The following is a 19,588-nucleotide window of genomic DNA, read 5'->3' on the forward strand; positions in this document are numbered from 1 at the left end:
GAATTCCTAAGCCTAAGCCTAAGCCTAAGCCTAAGCCTAAGCCTAAGCCTAAGCCTAAGCCTAAGCCTAAGCCTAAGCCTAAGCCTAAGCCTAAGCCTAAGCCTAAGCCTAAGCCTAAGCCTAAGCCTAAGCCTAAGCCTAAGCATAAGCCTAAGCCTAAGCCTAAGCCTAAGCCTAAGCCTAAGCATAAGCCTAAGCCTAAGCCTAAGCCTAAGCCTAAGCCTAAGCATAAGCCTAAGCCTAAGCCTAAGCCTAAGCATAAGCCTAAGCCTAAGCCTAAGCCTAAGCCTAAGCCTAACATAAGCCTAAGCCTAAGCCTAAGCCTAAAACATTTGGAAATTATTTTTGATCGTTTATATTCAAGTAGCAAGAAAGTGTCCTAGCGTTAAAAATAGGAAATTTTTCGCTCTTTCAGAACAGTATACTCATGTCTCTGTACCGACGATATTCATTTCAAAAATCGCAAAAAAAGTTTTTTTCAAAATACCACTACCATTAAAACATTTGGAAATTATTTTTGATTGTTTATATTCAAGTAGCAAGAAAGTCTCCTAGCCTTAAAAATAGGAAATTTTTTGCTCTTTCAGACCAGTATACTCATGTCTCTGTACCGACGATATTCATTTCAAAAATCGCAAAAAAAGTTTTTTTCAAAATACCACTACCATTAAAACATTTGGAAATTATTTTTGATTGTTTATATTCAAGTAGCAAGAAAGTCTCCTAGCCTAAAAATAGGAAATTTTTTGCTCTTTCAGATCAGTATACTAAACATTCACGTGTGGATTAAAATTAAAAAGGTAGTGTTAAATAATTAAAAATCATTTAGGGGGGAACGAAACCCATAAGTACTGTCATTTTTATCTTTTACCTTTTTTTTTACGTACGACGTTTTTCGCTGTTTTCCCTGATACAAAATGCGTTGTTCTTGTTTATTTATGTTTTTCTTGAAAATGTTATCAACACTGATAATCTGAAAAATTATAATTTAAAACTTAAACGAAGCTAAAATGTGGCTGTTATAATACAGCGACTCAATGAAAAACTCAAAAAAAAGTTGACTTTGCACGCTATGGTTAAAAATGAATGAATTCTTGGTACATGGTTTTTTTTGTGATTTTTCGTTGAAAAATCCACACCGTGTCAGAGAGAGCTGAAAATGTTCATTGAAAGCGCTAAAAAACATTTGAAAAAATGCCAATTTTTCCGTAAGATAATTCGATTTGAAAGTTTGAAAACTGAATAGTAATTGTGTACTTGCAAAGAACCTTGTTTGCTTTTTAGTTTATTTGATCTACCAAAGATTGGGTTCACTGTCTGACCATTTGGGTCACTAATCTCATAAACCGTCAAAACAATCCAACGTGGTACAAAGTACATCAAGTTTTTCACAAGTCCTATAGTTAGCTGCGCATCCCTAATAGGTATCCCCATTAATTTTTTTTTCAAGAAGAATGGCAACACAAACACCCCTCTCTGATGACTCGTGTGTCAAAAACGAGCTCACGGAACTCTCCTCTAGTGAAACGGTCTCGAGGATTGACGAGGCCCCGAAATTTCATGTCAAAGCTGTCGTCGGGCGTGTTGTGATAAAACATTTTGGTGGCCGGGATTGTGTTTGTGTTCAGTCAGAAAGACGCTATTAGGACCTCCTCCCATCTTATTAGCTGTTTATCCTTCATCACAAGACATCTCAATATTGGTTCCATAGGTGTAGCTTCTTCTGCTTCTTCTTCTTCTTTTGTACCTACGTCATCATACATTGGTTACTGTCCTACCGAGGTTTGTTTCAAATTTGCACATTTAAAATGGTATACACCTTTAAAATAAACTTAGAAGTAAGGCCTTTGGTCCCACTACAAAAAATTTACAGTAGTTTGGTTCAGACTTTTCTAAATTTAATTAAGGTTATTTTTTATTGACAAAAAATATTTTAGTTCAAGAAATATGTTATGTTCAGTGGGTTTCCTGTCATATACTTCTACTTACCGTATTTCCTCTATTAGTCTTGCATGCAAGACTAATTTTCAATTGACCCGTAGGGGTGCAAGACAAATAGGGGTGCAAGACTAATAGAGGCTGCAAGACTAATAGAGGAAATACGGTAGTTATACTGGCAAAAGCGATAGCATTTCGAGAGAAAAATATTCTTAAATGTGCTCAATATGGCTGATACAGATAGGTTTTTCATTACAGACAGGTTTTTCATTTCAATTTTAAAAAAATACCTGACAGTTTATCAAGAAAATCCAGCACATTCCAGAGTTATTAGAGTATTTAGAAGTTTGCAAGTTCCCAATTTTGTCAAGGGATTTTTCAAAGTTTCTCAAACTTTCCAAAAAATGCAAAAAAAAACATTCCAAAAGTACCAATTTTTCCAAAAAATTCCATAAATATATTCAGTCCACCGAACGTTTTTAGATCTAACTGAGAGTTCTCCTGAAGTTTTTCAGAGTTTGAAGGAATTTATAGAAGTTTCTGATGTTTTACAGGATTTTACTAAAGTTTCTCAAATTATCTATAAATGCCAAATCTTTTCAGAAAGTTTTCAGAAAATTTCCGGAAAACCTTCAATTTTTCAAGTTTTCCAGAAGATTCTCGATTTTTCCAAAATCGTTTCAGAATTTTCCTAATTATTCCCATATTTCCATCGACTTCTTATAGTTAATTTGATTTTCATCAAATTGATACAAATGAGAAAATTTGAAATTTGATAACTCACGTTTCGATGCAAAAAGAGACGAAAGGCGGCGTGATGCGGGCAGGATTTAGGCAGGCGGTAGGCCCTGAAACCGCGCCTGCCTACCATTGAACCTCTAAGCTATTCAGTTGTATTTTTTGATATTCCAGATGCGTACCGACGTGGGTTCTATTCCATTAATGTGTATTCTGTCTACACTAACGACTGGTGTGTTCGGATATCTTCCGACAGAAGATCTCACAAATTCGATAATTTCTGGAAACGGTGGTTATCCAGTTCCTCCGGACACTATTATACCGGCCGATGGAGATGAGGAAGGTAAGTGGATCAGAAATTAATAATTATAAATTTTTTAGAGTAGGGTTTTCTTCTGAAATCTGATATTTTGTGAATTTTGCAAAAAATTGGAAAAATCGACAACGAAATGCAAATTGTTTCGTTAAATGCAAAATGGATGCGCACCTTTAAAGAGTAAAGTCTATGAAAATGCTTTTATTTGGTATTACAGTTCTTTTCAAAGGCACACATATTTTTCCCATTTAACAAAAAATCGTCGTGACCTTATATCGTATTTTCGGCGCAAAAATCGGAACATTTCGCGTCTGTATAATACCCCATTTAAAGGTTTACGACGCAATAATACAACACCGGGTCTCGACGTGGCAAACGATTGTTTATTGATTTTCACGGGATTCTCGCCTTTCTCATTGAATTTTCGCGCTCCATTGGCAATCGCCTGCCGGACAACGCGTGGAAAAGTGTAGTGTACTCCACACGGACAAATCCATCGGTTTTACAACTAAAAACGAGCCGCGACGCGACACGCAACGCGCCGTAAACCTACACAAAATCTCGCAGACTCAAAATGGCCTAGTTCGGCAAACTCTGCCATTTCGATTTATGAGGGAGGCCAGAATTCCGTGATTTTCCCATTTCTCACGGCCTCTCTAAATTTCACGTTTTTCAAAATTCATCTTTTTCTCTCTGCTCTCTCACTCTCTCACGTGAAATATTACTTTCTGAATAATAATTTGTGTTTAATTAAATCAAATTTTATTGAAATAGAATTCATGATACACGATCTTGAGAAGAGCTCTGTCCTCCAGGCTGCGAACTGGAGCGTAGAAAGTTTTCATATTGTTAAAAACTGCAAAGAAATGTTCGATTCCTTGTTCTGACGTGTGATGCTTTCTCAAATATGGAATTAAATGACAGACAAGGAGATGAAGTTTCGGAGTGACTCATTATTTCATCAGTTTCATTAGGAAAAACACTCTTTATTTATTCAAGGAACTGTTAAAGCAAAACTTCAATTTTGTCAATCTCTTGGTCTAAATACGTTCTATCGTTAGATAAATCTAACTATCTAACTGAAACGAGTACAACTATATTGTAACGCAAAAAAGCTAAGCGCCATAAAACACAAGTAAAACAGGCTCCAGTAAGCCTAAACTGTTTTTACTATAAAAAACCATTGTCATTCACCTACCTACCAAATGCCAATATAATTGGTTGAAAAAAATTAGTTTAATCTCCTCGCAAGATTTTTTTCTCCGAAATTTAAGATTGGGCGCTTAGTGATATCATAACTCTGCAGCCATCAGAAAAACTGAAATGTATTTAAACTGTAAGTTTTAATCGTTTTATGAGGATTATTTCTTTAGTTGACAGTTTTTTGATAGCTTCTTTAGTTATTGAGCTACGGGCTTCCAAACAAAACCAATCAAAAACCACTATAAACCACAATGTCCTAAAAGTGAAATTACTCAGTCAATTTTTAACCAAATCACGGCATTAATGTCTTGATATCTTCATTGAACAATTTGTAAAAATCGTAAGGCGGTAGTTTTTTGATAAATGTCATCGTTTTTTAGTAAAATTGCGTTAACCATTCAAAAATGGCCCATTTTTGGTGTTTTCAGGCCTAATTCTTGTTTTTGAAATTCCGGAGCCAGTTTTTATCGAAAATTTTTGTGCAATGTCAAAAAATGACCGGAAAAAAATTCTCTACAATCGTAAGGCGGTACTTTTTAAAATTTCGTTTCCATTCTTCCCCAGGGATCCCGTAAAAAACCAATTTTTCGACTAGGTCTCACATTTTGCCCTACAAGAGCATAGTTAATGTTATAAATTTGGATTTTTTGGTCGAATTTGATGAGGTAATATTCAGTTGTTTGTTTATTGTTGGAAAATCTGAAGATTTATCAGCGAATCGCCCGATTTCGCCAATTATGACCAAAAAACCCCTAGTTTAGGATTTTCACGAATGGATGAGTTCATTGATACGCTTCCACGCTGTTTTTGGTTTCATTCAGACGCTACTTGCCTGATCTATCAGTCTAACAATTTTTGTTTAATTTTCTTCACTATCCGCCGTTTATAGTTCGTTCTTCCGTAATCAGTGCAAAATCGGTTCAAAAAACTCACTCTCTCGCCCATGAGAGACGCAGAGACAGTTCATCACGTTATTTTATTTAATTATTGAAATGAAGAGAGGCCGTGATTTCTGCTTTTAAAAAAGTTGATTTTTGGAAAACTTGTCAAACAGCACGTGTATTTTTCTAATAGCTCTTTTCGAGGCATGGGTCGAGCTGAATACACGTGAAACCGAAAAAAGAACAAGAAAAATCGAAACTACAGTACTCCCTAAAGGCGCACACTCTTTTCCATAAATTATTTTGTTTGATCGTCTCGAGACCTGGTATCGTAATCTTGCGAAACAAATCGCGAACTGTCGCATCTCATTTGAAAACTGGGCAAAATCCTTATTTTATGTAAATTGGAGCTCATTTGGCGCTGTAAAATGCAAAAACATAATAAAAAAGTGCATTTCCAGGTTCCCCAGACGAAGAATCCGACGTTGATTCCGGTGATTCAATTTATCGAAAGAAAGTCACCACATTCCGACGACGAAACATAAATGCCCCATTCGGAGTTCGTGTTCCTTTCAGTAGAATGGCCTATAAAGCCGGTTATGGATCAAACAGAATGGGCTATCGGAACACGGGATCCCCGCCACCCCCACAAATAGGTGGCCTCTACGGTGACCGTAATCCGAATCCATATGGCACAGTGAATCTTGGTGGAGGTTCCCCATATCCTGGGGGTCTAGAAGAGTACAATATCCGGCCGGCCGCTCCATTTTCCGGACTGGTCGGAGGAAGTCGATCTGGGTACTACGGGAGCACTGTTGGTATGAGACGGGGTGCCGTTGTGCCGCCTATGAGCTCCAGGAAGACGAAAATTCCACAGACTGAGTATCCACGTAAGTATACGATTTTTCTATGCGCTATAAAATTCTTTAAAATCCGCTATTTTCCAGCTGATTACGCATCTAACGACCTGATGAACAGTTTCAATGGAGCTACAAATTCCGCGATCCCATCACTTCGCGAGCTTGCCACCTATGCGTCACGCTATGGTCCCGCATATCTTCGCGAACGATTCGGAAGCCATGATTCCCAACTTGAGCGTATGCTTTATGGCGGCAGTGGACCACAGATCCCATCACGTGGAGGAGGAATTCCCATAGATTACAACATGAACATTGCTTCGAATCACTGGAACCGAGGAATTGGCTCTCCGATGGGAATTATGTCGCGGGATGTTGATTCCTATCAACACGACGATGCGGCCAAAGCAAACAAAAAGACCACTACCGGCTCGCCGAGCACGACGAGCACACGGAAACCTCGGAAAGCTAGGAAGCCAACCAAGAAGACTGTTGCCGCAGCTCCTTCGTCTAGCTCGAACACATCGACTACGGCAAAGCCTGCAAAAACTGTAAAGACATCGGAGAAGTCTGCCTGAAAACAAGAATAGAATCAATTTTTAAAAATGTACAAAATCAAACGCCCTACAAATCATGTGTGTGAAGAAGAATAATAACTAACATATCTATTTATATTTACCGAATAAATATATATTCATCAATTAACCTGAAGAACAAACGAATTCGGCTACAGGCGTCGATCAGTCTCGAATCTAGTAACAACAAGAGAGCAATACGAAAACCGGTAAATCAATAGGGGGAAGCGAAACAGTAGGTACAAATTGGAGGGGAAGCACCAATACATTAGGTGGGGGGTACGACTTGAAAAATGAGCTGATTTTCGAATAGTTAAAGCGATGATCGTGTCCGAAAAACAGTTCATTTTTCAAGACAACATTGAGACTGGGAGTACGGGGAAGCTCATTTACGGTGAGAGGAATTGGTGAGATCTTTAGAATATGCTTAAGGAGTTGGGGTGGCTGGAGAAGTTCCTGTAGCCTCCGTGCCGGGATTCGATGGAGAAGTCGTTGCGGCTGGTCCCTTTTCCTTCACTGGTGCTGGATCCTTGGCTGGAAGACATATGCGTGGCTTGACAGTCGATGAGGTGCGAGCCGACGAGTCCTTGTGAACTTCGTATCTGGAAATATTTTACTTAGATAGCAAATACTAAAATTGTAAAATTACCTCAAAATCTCAGTATCCGGAATGCTCAATTTCTGCTTCAAAACCTGTCCGATGCGAAGATTGACATCATCGCGAGTAGCATCACGAGTCCACAAGGAAACCTTGTCACCCTTTTGACGAACATTCACGACAGCTCCGCAGATGTAGTCTCCGTACTCGTCGAATTGCTCTCCAACAATAGCCATCAACAGCTCCAACCAGTAGTGATCGAGCAATTGCGTTCTTCTCTGAAGCTTCTATGATTCATTGAATAAAATATATTTCTCAAAACGTACTTGCTTATCGACAACAACCAACCAACGTCCACCTTGAACGTTGTTGACGTCCTCCCACATTGGCTTGATTCCTTCCTTGAACAAGTAATAATCGGATCCCCAGTTCAATCCTCCGGCAGACTGAATGTGATTGTACAGCGACCAGAAGTCCTCGACAGTGTCGAAAAGTGAAACCATCTGGAAAAAATCGATAAAAGACGTATTTAAAAATCTTCTACCTTCAGACAATCCTCCCATTCCTTGTTACGGTCAGCTTTCAAGTACCAGAGAGCCCAGCGATTCTGGAGGGGGTGTCTGGTGAGAAGCTCTGGAGGAACTGAAGCATCGGACGCATTCACATCGCCGGAAGCTGACAATGCTTTGTTTTCCGCTACGGATGTGCTCATTTAGCTGAAAATAGGTAATATTATATACGATTAGAGCTCGGAAAACGATAAAATAGAGAAGAGTATGAATTTGGTTCAAATAACTCGGATTTTATAGGAAATTTTGTTTTACTGCACATTTTCGGCTAGTTTCCAAGCTTTTTAGATTTTTCAAGTGTAATTGGTAACATCGGGCACAATAAATTGATATTAAAGCTTGGAAAACAATAAAACAAAGTAGAAAATGAATTCAGCTCAACTTCGACGAAAAATCATCAAATGATTCGTTTCCCATGAAATTCCTAGTAGTTTTTAAACATTCTAGCTGTTTTTTAATCGTAAAAGTGAAAAAAAAAAGAGCGATTTCCCCGAAAAACCTTGGAAAATGAAGAAATGGAAAGAAAGGCGCGAATCCTGAAATTCAAACACCAGACACACGCAAAACGAGTGTAACCGTAGTTTTTGTCGTTGCGAAGTATCTTGTCTGCGGAATTGCGCCCCCCTTTAAACAAAACAGCGGAAAATATGAAAATTATTTTTGTATTAAAATAAAAATCGAGTTGTTTAGGTAAAATTTTTCAAATTTTATTGAAAATTCGGTAAAATAATGAAATTAATCGCTGAAAACTCGTTATTCGCACAGAAATTGAGCTCTTTCAGGGAATTCAGGCTAAAAAATTATATTTTCAGGTTTAAAATTCAAAAATTTATTTTCCAGATTGCAGTCGATAATCTGAGTTTTCCCAAAAAATGTGCATTGTTTACAGCCTGTGGTTCTCAATTTCTCCAATTTATCCACGAGTGCGTCTCCGTTTTCTTTTCTCCTTCTGCCGCATTCAGCGTCGCCGTCGTCGTCAGGAATTCATGAGCCGTCCCGGTGTCTCGAGCTCTTGTGAGCATACACACAGACACATACAGCAGCAGCCTCCACAACATGCACATATAAATATATCGGTCTGGGTGTTGCTGCTGCTGCCGCTGGGCGCCTTTTCCCTCTCTGTGTGCCTCAACTCGTCGCACATATCTCTCTCTCTCTCTCTCACTTTGCCTTGTTTTCCCTGCCCATCGTCCCGTAAAAAGGTGGCCAGACAGTTCTCCGAATCGCAGAGACGCAGCAAGCGTTGCCCCGAGGCGCCATTCGTCTAACCTACTGCGTCTGACACCCCGCCGTCAGACGACGTCGGGGGCCCTCCGACGACGACTTCTTTCGCTGTATTTCTCTCTCTCCTCCGTCTCCTCCTCCTCTCCACCACATCGATTTTCCCGTTTTAGAGTGTTGGCGGTGAGCCATAGTCACGAATACTTTGTCTATTTTTTCGGCGACGGCTGTTGGGCTTCTCTTCTCTGCGTCTCTCGCACTCTTGTCCGCCTTCTGACCGTCATAATTACCACGTCGTCCACGTAAAGTCTTCGGAGAGCGCCACGCCCCCACACACACATACACACAACATTTTCGTAGCCGCATTATTCTCCTAACAATCATCGTTTTTTGCTAGTTTTCAGTAGTTCCACAGACTTAAAGGAGGATCACCGAAATTCGAGACTTGGCTTTTTGGGACCCAAAATGTTCCAAAACTAATTTCGTAATGAGATGTTCTGAAAATTTCTCAAAAAAAAAAGTTATGACCGCTCGGAAAATGGTATATTTTCAGCTAAAATCTTAAATTTTGACAACTTCTCAGTGTCGCAGCGGTAGGAACTAAATTTTGATGTGATTATCACTTTTTAGTATGTATTTATTTATTTTCATTTCCACTCACACACGCGAAGCCCACAGCATTTGAAATTCTATAGTTTGTTTGCAGAATAGAGGTGTGCGGCACAAAAAGTTTACTGGAAAAAAGTAAACTTTTTTTGCGGCAAAAAAGAGTCGGAAGCTCAATTTTTTCAGACTCTTCTTATATATTTCGACAAAATAATTATGTTATCATTTCCTATTTAAGCGTCTTAAATTGTTCGCATAACAATGAGGAATTCCACGTTATATGGAAACGCTGTAAAAAGATCTCTGGTGAAATCGCGCTCCACGAGCTATTGAAAACGCTCCAAAAAACGAAAACTAGTTTTTTTTTTAATTTTTAAGTTCTTAATACTTTTTTCGACGTAAAATTCAATAAAAACAACGAAAATACCGTATTCCCTCTATTAGTCTTGCATGCAAGACTAATTTTCAATTGACCCGTAGGGGTGCAAGACTAATAGAGACTGCAAGACTATTAGAGGCTGCAAGACTAATTTTCGAAGATCCAATAGCTTTGTAAAATTGATAATTTATCGTCAAAAATTTGACTTGAAACTGTCTAAATCGTGCAAAATACATACTTTTCTATTGTTTTATCAATTATTTGAACACTTTAAAACTTAATTTGGCTAAAAAATGGCGAAATTTTTGAAGTTTTCACAAAATACTGCTGGTCTGGCAAGAATAGGGGTGCAAGACTATTACCGTATGCTCTCTAATAGTCTTGCATGCAATACTAATAGAGGCTGCAAGACTAATTTTCGATTGGTCCGTAGGGGTGCAAGACTAATAGAGGAAATACGGTATTTGAAAATTGGCGAAACATTTGAATTCACAGTTTTGCCGCCACATGCCTAACGAGACCTATGGTTTGGGGGCGGAGCTTTGCCAATTTTCCGTGGAGCGCGTTTCCACATCGATTTCGAATTATGTTTTTTTAAATCTAAACCAATGAAAAATTCAAATTCCTGTGCCTCCGGCTTTTCTCAAATTCAGCCGCGACCAGTGTCTATAACGGAGACTGGAAAATTCATATTTCTCAGATTTTCTACTGAATTTTTAAGTTTTCTATGGATTTTTAAACTTATTTTTTGGTAAAAAAAATAAGTCGAGTGAAATTAAAAATTTATCGAGTTCAAAAACTCGAAAATCGTTCATAAAATTCAAGGTGCTCCACGGCCAAAAAACCGGGTACAACAAAAAATTGGCGGTAAAACATTAAATTCGAACGTTTTCAATTATTTTCAGTAGTTTTTCGATTATTTTTACGCGAAAAAAGGTTATTATCATATACAGCGCATTTTTTCCATCTCTACGACTTTGAAGGGGCGCATTTACGCGCGATCGTCTTGACACGCGCCATTCATAGATTTTTGAGGCGCGTGACGAGACCATGCACGCACTTTTGAACACCTGGTGTCACAGTGCCCCATTTCGGTTTGATCTACTTAGATCTGCGAAAATGCGGGAGTTGAGACGCAGAGTTCTCAACTGATTTCGCATGATTAAGAACATGCTGACGTCACATTTTTTTACGCGAAAAATTCCCGCATTTTCTGTAGATCAACCCGTAATGGGACAACCTGACACCGCGTGTTTGAAGGGGCCACAAACTCGTCGTTTGGCCGTGGAGCGCGTTTGCACCTCGATTGCACTTTTTCGCGCAAGAGCCCATAAGAGGAACTAAGTTATATCAGATTTTCACTGGAACACACAACAACTTCCAACAGATTAGCTTCCTACTCGGTACTCTTTTTTGCCCCCCCTTGCCTCATTGTCTACGGGAGGGGGATCCTCTTGTGTAATACGTTATTAAATTATGCCTGTCAGAGCAGCAACACACACAGACAAGTGAGTCGTCGACTCAAAAAAAGAAGAGAAAATAGAAGAAGAAGTGGATCTTCTTCTTCTTTTTCGGCTTCTCACTTTTCTTGATGCACCATACTTTTTTTCTAGTTTCACTTGCCTCTTTCTCTCTCAGTTCCCTGAAGATTTTCGTATTGTTCACAACTTGTTCTCGCGAACAATTCTACGAAAAACAGTCGTGTTTTTTATTACGTGGAGTCAGAAAGTCCCATTTCGCTTTGATCTACAAAAAATGCGGGAGGAAATCGTAGACATCTCAACTGATTTCGCATGGTTAAGAGTGTGCTGACGTCACAATTTTTCTGGGAAAAAATTCCGCATTTTTGTAGATCAAACCGCGATGAGACTTTCTGACACCACGTGTGGGCGGCAATTGCCGGAAATTTTAATTGTCGCCAAATTGCTGGTTTACCGATTGGTCGGAAATTTAAAAATTTTTGCAAGTTGCGTCTTAAGAAATCGAGATGCAATCGCGCTCCACGGTCACATGCTCCGCCCCTTTAGTTTGAGTCTCATTACATAGGTATTGGCAGCAGATCCGTTTTAAACGCTTTCAGTATTTTTTTTGAATTTTATGTCGAAATAATGTTTAAAAATGATTATTTTCAAAAATATTGACATTGCAATTATTAAAAACAACGGAACAAATAACAAAAAAAACCAAAAAAATTCTAAAATGATTAAATTTACGGGTTTGCCACCAAATACCTAACGAGACCCAACGTTTGCGCAGCAAGTTCAATTGGCTTTGAAACACGATTGCGCTTCAATTGCGCACGTGGTCGCTGACTGTCTCAAAATTGCTATTTTCTCGCGGACGAGAAAACGTGAAAAAATTAGCAAAATGGCCTGCAAAACGGTGGAAGAGGAGTATTCCTCGTCCCCCGTTCGCGTAGTTCTCTTTCATCGAAATTAGGCAAAGAGGCAGCCAGTGAGCACGTGTATTGCGTATTAATCACATCCCCACAACGAAAACTGTGAAAAAACCGCTACAAAAATTCAAACTTCTCCTCGAGAAGTCCACGAACTACAAAAATTAAAAATTTCGAAAAAATGGATTTTCAGAATAAAAAAAATCAATTAAATTTGAAATTTGATGTCCAGAAGAAGTTGACCAGGAAAATGTATCATTAAAGCGTGTTTTCACTACCACGAAGTCCCTCTCGCACACTATCTCGCTCTCTCAACATCCTGAAATAAGTTTTTGTCAGTTTGGTCTCCATTTTTTTGTCTGCAAACGATAAAATCTAAAGATCCAAAAATAAAATTAGTTAGTTTTAACCTTGAAACCGCCCGTTTGAATTTAAAAAAAACAATGTGACTTGACATCACCGTCTGTGTTCGTCTAATGAAAAACAGCAGACCGAAAAAAAAACGGGTCTGTTTTAATTAAAAACTGATAGCTAGGGCATTTTTAAGGGTCCCGGCACGAAAGAAACTTTTCATCTACAGTACCCGATGGCATTTTTTAATTTTCACAGATTCCGCTTTTTCGGATCGATTTCAAAAAACTGTTCATAGAATCATAGAAAGTTGCCTCCTACCTACCTTCTTTTTTTACCAACCTACCTAACTGCCTACCTGACTACCTATCTACCTATCTACATTACCTACCCTACCTACCCTACCTACCCCACCAACCCTACCTACCCTATCTACCCAAATTATTTTTATTATCAAAAAACTTTTTTTTTCCTATTTTTTTTTTCTGTTTTTCGAAAATTCAAAAATCATTCACTATATATTTTAGTATATAATATAATGCCCCAGAAAGTGGATAATCACTTTTCTGAAAAAATTAAATTACAGTACTCACTCTTTAAAGGCACACGGTAGAAATCAGGGGGAGTTAGTATTCTTCAAAACATCGCATAAGACAAATATGATGTTTCCGATTTTTTTTTTTGATTTTCCTCTAGAATGTTGCTTCCGTCTCCTCAATCCATTTTCATTCCACATAGATTCTAAAACAGAAAAAAATCGATTCAGAAAAAAGTTAACAAAAAACCGTCGGGGTTTTTTTCTTCTTCCTCTCCCTCTTCTGACAAGAAAAAGACCGCACGTTTAATGTTCTAATAAAACATGTCTCGGTGTTTGGAGGCTCTCTTCATAGTCTCTCTGTATCTCTGTGCTCTTTCTCCCCCGACCACCACCACCACCACTACCTCCTTCAGCGTGTCGTCTCCAACTTTTCATCAGTGCCGCCGCCGCCGCCAACAATTTTCATTTTCAAAAAAAAAAGAAGTTTTTTTGCGGATTCCCAAAAAAAAATGGTTCGCCGATGATAGGATCGGTTAATCGCAAACTTAATATAGCTCGCTGGAAACTAAAATTCCAAAATGACTCATTTTCAAACGTTCTTCTCAATTTCTTATGTTTAATACCAAAAGTTTGCTTGTGTTTGGTGGCTTGTAACCTTTTTTTTATCAGTTTCCCGGCGAGACCTAAAATAGAAATTTTTATCGAGCGCCCGACATTTAGCGGGTCCCGCCATTAATTTCACGGCAAGAGCAGGAAACCGGGAGGTGTCGGCCGCAAGATAGTCTGTATTCTTTGGGGAAAACATTACAAAAAATTAACAAAAAATCCATAGTTTTTTTTTCTTTTTTCAAAAACACAGTTATTGTTTTGAAACCAGTGTTTTTATCAGAAAAAGTGGCTTGTCCCATAGTTGCAAAAAACTAAATTTTTTCTTTTAAAAAAATCCCGGGTCTCGACAAGAACAAAAATATAATTTCCCAAAATAGTGTGCACTTTTGAAGGTTACTGTAGCATCTAGATGTTTTGCCAAAAAATACGGTACCCGGGGTCTCGACACGACAAATTTTTATTAAATTCAGAAAGGTTTGCGCTTTTAATATTAGGTTTGCAAATAAGTTCTGGGTCAAAAATCATAACTTTGTTCGCTGCGTATCGATTTTTATGAAACTTTAGAAATTTACGTTATCAACCATGATCTTTCCTTTGACAATAGTCACAACATTTTTGACCACCCCGAGTGTCCTAACTCGGAGCCAATTTTTTTCTGGCGCCGAGCACGACAAATTCGGCAAATTTGCCGTGCTTAACAAACTCCGAAAAATGTGATACTTATTTGATGTTTTTTGGAGCACCAAAACTACTGAATTCTGAATAAAAATCTGGTCTCTGAATGAGTTCCGTGTAGAAGGTCTGCTTAAAGAAAGAGTATCATCAATGGGGAATTGTTTTAAAATTTAGTATTTGTATTCAAACTTCCTATTATGGCAAAAGAAAAACGGGAAAAATCCTTAGCATTTAGCCGTTGAAATCGACGAAAGTGACTGAAAGTGGCTGAGTTTGAATTTCGCGCGCAAATGAATCCTATTCTACCACACGATTTCTAGGCCATATTCGTTTAATATTGATTTAAATGTGATTATTTCAAATTTTAATTAATTTATCTTTCTCAAAAAGTTAAAGAAAACTGAGACGGAGGAAATGTATAACTTACTTTAAAAAAACAATACATAACATAATAAAAAATTAGATTGCTCCTCGTGGCCTAGACTTGTCTAGGTAAATTTTAAAGCTTTTTCAATGATTTTTCTGACTTAAAATGCTGAATGTTAACGGAATTTCCCGTTTTTCTTTTGCAATAATTGGAAGTTTGAATACAAATACTACATTTTAAAGCAATTTCCCCATTGACGATACTCTCCTTTTTTCTTTAAGCATCAAAATAACTCAATTTCATGTCATTTTACTAAATTTTTGGGGACAAAATCAATAGTTTTGGCCAAAATTGTATTGTCAAATTTAATCCCCCTAAAAAATCCCCCCCCCCCCCCGTTTTCGTAAACCAAACCGCATAAAATCGGTCTATTAGTTCAGGCCTGGGGGTTCACGTGGTGTCAGAGTGTCTCATTTTGGATTGATCTACGTTGATCTACAAAAAATGCGGAAGAAGAGACGCAAGGGTCTTCACTGATTTCGCATGGTTAAGAACGTGCTGACGACAAATCTTTTTGCGCGAAAAATTCCCGCATTTTTTGTAGATCAAACCGTAATGGGACAGCCTTACTGGGGTTTTTGAGTCCGTGCCGGCCACCTATGGCGTCACCCCCACTATACCAAAAACCCTCCATTAACATCAACCTCCATTTTTTTTTCAGAAACCTTTTACTCCTTTTCTGATTTCCCGCCCAATTTCCTGTTTCTTTCGTACTACTCCCATCTCCATTTTTCGCTCCAATGAAGCTTCTGATTCTTTTCTTTTTGCTGCTGTGCCGGGGCCGGGGGATAGCCGGGGCAGACGAGAAAAAAATGAGAGCCTTTTTCACCACTGCCAGCTCTCTTTTGCCTCTCTCTCCCTTTCGCTTAATTATTCAGTCAGACTAATGGCAGGCCCCTTCTCGCGCCCCGATCGACCGAAGTAGTAATGCACCCAATTCTTCAGCCTTTTCCGCATTTTTTCCAACCCTTTTTTTATTATTCAGTTCTCTCTCTCTCTCTCTCTCTCTCTCTCTCTCTCTCTCTCTCTCTTTACCTGTCTTTTTTGTGACATATTCAAAAGCTTTTCCTGTTTGCAGGGCGGTTTTGTTTTCCTTTTTCTTTGTAGAACACGGGACATCGTTTTTTTTTAATTTTTCTTGGAATTTTAGAGAGATCCAATTGTTCCTGGCTGAAATCGCCCAAAATTTGCCTTAGATTTAGGCTTAGCCTTAGGTTTATTCTCAGCATTAAACTTAATCTTAGGGTTAAGTTTACGCCTAGGCTTAGGCATAGGCTCAACCTTAGACTTACTTTAGGCCTAGGCTTAGGCGTCGGATTAAGCTTAGACTTGTTCTTACGCTTAGGCTCATGCTTAGGATAAGGCTTAGGATTAGGCTTAGACTTAGAATTAGACGTTGACTTAGGTTTAGGTTTAGGTTTAGGCGTAGGCATAGGTTTAGACTTAGGATTATGCTTAAGCAAATTTTTAGGCAAAATGCTGAGAATGTGCGGTTCGGAGATATCACAAAGCGGTGCAGAAAGTTGTGCAGTGAGCTTCATACCTATTTCAAAGTGCAGTGAAGTACCCTAGAAAGCTTCCAACTCGCTAGATGGTCCCCCTTACCCTCATTTCTGTTTTTCGCCTCCTTCTCCCCCCCCCCCCCATCTTTTCCATCTGCTATCATCTGACTATCAGTCAGCACATACACAAGTGCCTCTACACACACACACACACACACACTCACTCACACAACATAGTTTGTTGTACTGCCCATTTCGTTATCAATCAATCTGCATAACCAGATCACTTGCCTCTTTGCCTACCAATCATCGTGCCGCTTTTCTTATTTTAGGGGGAACTTTTGGCGCAAAAATTTTCTTGAAGAAACTCTCTTTTCGAAAACCCCTATAGAGAATGGCTGTTACACATAAACATACAGTACCCCATTATTCCTGTGCCGGAACTCTTCGGTTTAGTACTATTTTATAGCTTCCGTTTGAACTTCTTCACTTTTTTCAAAGCCAAATGTATTTTTTTTAAACTTTTTTGCTGCAAAAACCGACTTTAAATGTAGGTTCAAAACTGAGCTTGTTCTTCGCCAAATTCTATTGACTTTTTGGCTTTTCCAGTTTGCCTTCCGTTTTTTTTGCGGCCAACTCTGTGAAAATTGAACATGACAGATACTTACCAACAAATTATGCAATTTTTTTCCTCAAAAGCTTTTAACAGAAAAAACACATAAATTGGACGAAAGTGACGGATTTTATATCATCATCTATCCGTTAATTTTTTTTGTTGTTTTTTTGTTTTGCGAAAAACTTTTGAAAGTGTGATCCCACGTTCTTTTCTTGTCTGCGTCTCTTTTAAATTTGGGTTCTCTCGATAAAGTTGAAAATTTGCGGAATCTCGACACATTTTTTGATGAAGGCACAACAATTTATAATTTTTTGCCTCTAAAACATGGTGCATCGACCGATATTTTCTAATTTGATAAAAAAAAGAAAGTTTTCATGTGGAAATTTTATTATCTTTATAGGAACTTTAAGTTTTTATTTTGTATTAAAATTCAAAAACAATCATTAGTCGATGCACCATGTTTTTGAAACTGCGTTTCAAGGTACAAAGTGGAAAATTCCAATCAAAAACTTAATTTTTTGCAAATTGTCGTAAAAAAATTGACTTGGTGTTTTTTGGCAGTGCCCACGTTTTTTTTAAATCACAGGGCTTAAAATATTATAGGTGGAGTAACGCCAGTGGGAAATTGCTTTAAAACACGCCTATGGTACCATAATGACAAAATATCATGATAAAAAATTCTAAATTTTATATGATTTTTGAAAATTGAAAAATTTCAGTTTTTGCCTAATTCCAATTTGAATTTCCGCCAAAAAAGAAATATATTTTTTGTTGATTTTTTTCGTCACTCGAAATCAAAATTTCTTAAATTTTCCAATTTAAAAACATGGTGCATCAACTGATACTTTTCGAAATTTGTTCAAAATGAAAACTTTAAAACTCAAAAACTCCGAAATTTTCCCATCGAAAACCGTATTTTCCGTAAATTGTCCTAAGATCTGGTGTGCTTACTATTAGTTTGTGTGTGCGTACTTACGCAAAAGCGTTTATAAAAACTATTCCTAAACAAAAATTTACATTCCACACCACTTTTCACTCTGAAACGCAACTTTTAAAACATGGTGCATCTACTAATTTTTTAATGGTAATGTTTCAATTTTTGACCAAAACCACGAGTTGCAGGCTATGCAGGCAGGCAGGCAGGCCTATTTCCTATTTCCTATTTCCACTAGCCGTGAATTTTTCCCTTCAATTTCGAAATCCGATCTCTGCTGCCCTCCCCCGGCTGGCTTCCATCACTTCCGACGACGTCATACCAGCGCCCTTCGTGTCTAATATGTTAATCGATGCTGTATTTTTTCTCTTTTGATAGCGAAATCCTTGATTTCCAGAAAAAATCACAACTTTCTCTAATTCTCCAATCTCTTGTTGGTTTTCTAACTCGGCGATAATGGAATTTGTTACTCGATCGATATAGGCACCGCCTCCCACTTAAATTGGCGGCTCTTTTCATCTTTCGACACTCTCGGTTTTATATTCGCAAATTCCATACATTTTTCATACGTTGTTATCATTGGAAAATAACTATCAAAGTTCAAAAAATCGGCAAACTGTCGGTTTGTCGATTTGCCGGAAATTTTCAACTCCGGCAAATTGCCGATTTGCCGTTTGCCGGAAATTTTTAGAGAAATTTTTATAAGACGGAAGCATTTAAAGCTATATCATTCGGAAGAATTTCCCGTTTTCTTTGAATATTTTCATAGAATTTGCTTTCTTTTCAAAATAAATGTAGGAACATTTATAGGATGTGTACCATTTTGCCGATGAAAACTGAAATTCTAAAGTTATCAACAAAAATAACGTGCAAAACCATAAATTGCCGAGAATTTTCGGCAGTTGGCGTTTTTCCAGCAAATTTGGCAATCGGGCAATTTGCCGGGCTGCCGATTTGCGGGAAATTTTCGATTCCGGCAATTTGCCGATTTGTCGAATGTTTTAAATTATCGGCAATTTACCGATTTGCCGGAAATATTCCATTCCGGCAATTTGCCCGTTCGCCGGAAATTTTCGATTCCGGCAATTTGACGATTTGCCGGAAAAAAGTTTGCCGCTCACCCCTGGTCTCACTCATTTGTCCCGAAACGTCTAAAATTTACAACATTTTAAGCTCACTTTCTTATTTTTAATATATTAGGTCAAGGAATAAGTTTTGTCGTTTTTTCTCAGTTTTGATTTTTTCTCAAATGTTTTTTTGTAGTTATATAGAAGACTGTTAGCAATGACAAGCCTATCAATATCAGTCAAATGAGGCGCCTTTAATAATATTTCCAGCTCAAAACTGTGACAACGAAAAAAAAAATTTTTTTCGATTTTTTTCATTTCTTCGTGAAACCAAAAAGTTTACATACCCTGAAGTATTAGACAGTTAGTTAATTACAATCGTGCAATATCAGCTCCAGGCACCCTCTTTTGGTAGCGCTAGATATGTTTGAATTGTCAAAAGTGCTTGCAAAAATGACTTTTTTAACTTTGAGCGGCGCTAACTTGAGGTACGTGAAAGATACAAAAATGTAATCAATTACAATATTAACAAGCACATCAATAACTACATTTGATTAGTTGACCACTTTTTTGTATATGCACTGGTTGCTGAG

At 38.0% G+C, this 19,588-nt stretch overlaps 3 protein-coding genes and 3 non-coding genes across 9 annotated transcripts; 2 read left to right on the forward strand and 4 right to left on the reverse strand.

Annotated features, from left to right (window-relative positions):
* Positions 1-179: 179 nt before the first annotated feature.
* Positions 180-329, reverse strand: cTel3X.3. Its single transcript, NR_068564.1, has one exon. It is a non-coding gene; the product is annotated as an Unclassified non-coding RNA cTel3X.3 (non-coding RNA).
* On the forward strand, positions 180-329 carry cTel3X.2. Its single transcript, NR_068563.1, has one exon. It is a non-coding gene; the product is annotated as an Unclassified non-coding RNA cTel3X.2 (non-coding RNA).
* Positions 330-1,634: 1,305 nt separating this feature from the next.
* idpp-2 (Intrinsically Disordered Protein, expressed in Pharynx) lies at positions 1,635-6,634 on the forward strand. Of its 2 annotated transcripts, NM_001380574.2 has the most exons (4): positions 1,635-1,782; positions 2,851-3,019; positions 5,538-5,966; positions 6,024-6,632. In NM_001380574.2, exons 2-4 carry the CDS (start codon positions 2,851-2,853, stop codon positions 6,509-6,511), a joined length of 1,086 nt encoding a protein of 361 aa, NP_001368549.1. In that variant the 5' UTR covers positions 1,635-1,782; the 3' UTR covers positions 6,512-6,632. The 2 variants fall into 2 exon arrangements, with proteins under 2 accessions (NP_001368549.1, NP_001300036.1); NM_001313107.4 differs by lacking the exons at positions 1,635-1,782; positions 2,851-3,019 and having other exon boundaries at positions 5,536-5,966; positions 6,024-6,634.
* On the reverse strand, positions 6,584-7,829 carry ife-3 (Eukaryotic translation initiation factor 4E-3). 3 transcript variants are annotated; one of them, NM_171920.6, is made up of 4 exons: positions 7,651-7,828; positions 7,433-7,609; positions 7,158-7,390; positions 6,584-7,110 (listed from the first exon to the last, which is right to left on the reverse strand). In NM_171920.6, exons 1-4 carry the CDS (start codon positions 7,816-7,818, stop codon positions 6,936-6,938), a joined length of 753 nt encoding a protein of 250 aa, NP_741502.1. In that variant the 5' UTR covers positions 7,819-7,828; the 3' UTR covers positions 6,584-6,935. The 3 variants fall into 3 exon arrangements, with proteins under 3 accessions (NP_741502.1, NP_503123.1, NP_503124.1); NM_070722.7 differs by having other exon boundaries at positions 6,588-7,110; positions 7,158-7,393; positions 7,651-7,829; NM_070723.8 differs by having other exon boundaries at positions 6,596-7,110; positions 7,158-7,384; positions 7,651-7,822.
* Positions 7,830-8,574: 745 nt separating this feature from the next.
* Positions 8,575-8,739, reverse strand: B0348.10 (uncharacterized protein; the record flags this gene model as incomplete). Its single annotated transcript, NM_001380575.1, has 1 exon — positions 8,575-8,739. The coding sequence occupies one exon, from the start codon at positions 8,737-8,739 to the stop codon at positions 8,575-8,577; it is 165 nt and encodes a 54-aa protein (NP_001368551.1).
* Positions 8,740-12,524: 3,785 nt separating this feature from the next.
* B0348.9 lies at positions 12,525-13,369 on the reverse strand. Its single transcript, NR_131673.1, has 2 exons — positions 13,221-13,369; positions 12,525-12,595 (listed from the first exon to the last, which is right to left on the reverse strand). It is a non-coding gene; the product is annotated as an Unclassified non-coding RNA B0348.9 (non-coding RNA).
* Positions 13,370-19,588: the final 6,219 nt, after the last annotated feature.

Source organism: Caenorhabditis elegans, chromosome V, assembly GCF_000002985.6.
Source record: "Caenorhabditis elegans chromosome V".
In the NCBI taxonomy this organism is placed as follows: domain Eukaryota; kingdom Metazoa; phylum Nematoda; class Chromadorea; order Rhabditida; family Rhabditidae; genus Caenorhabditis; species Caenorhabditis elegans.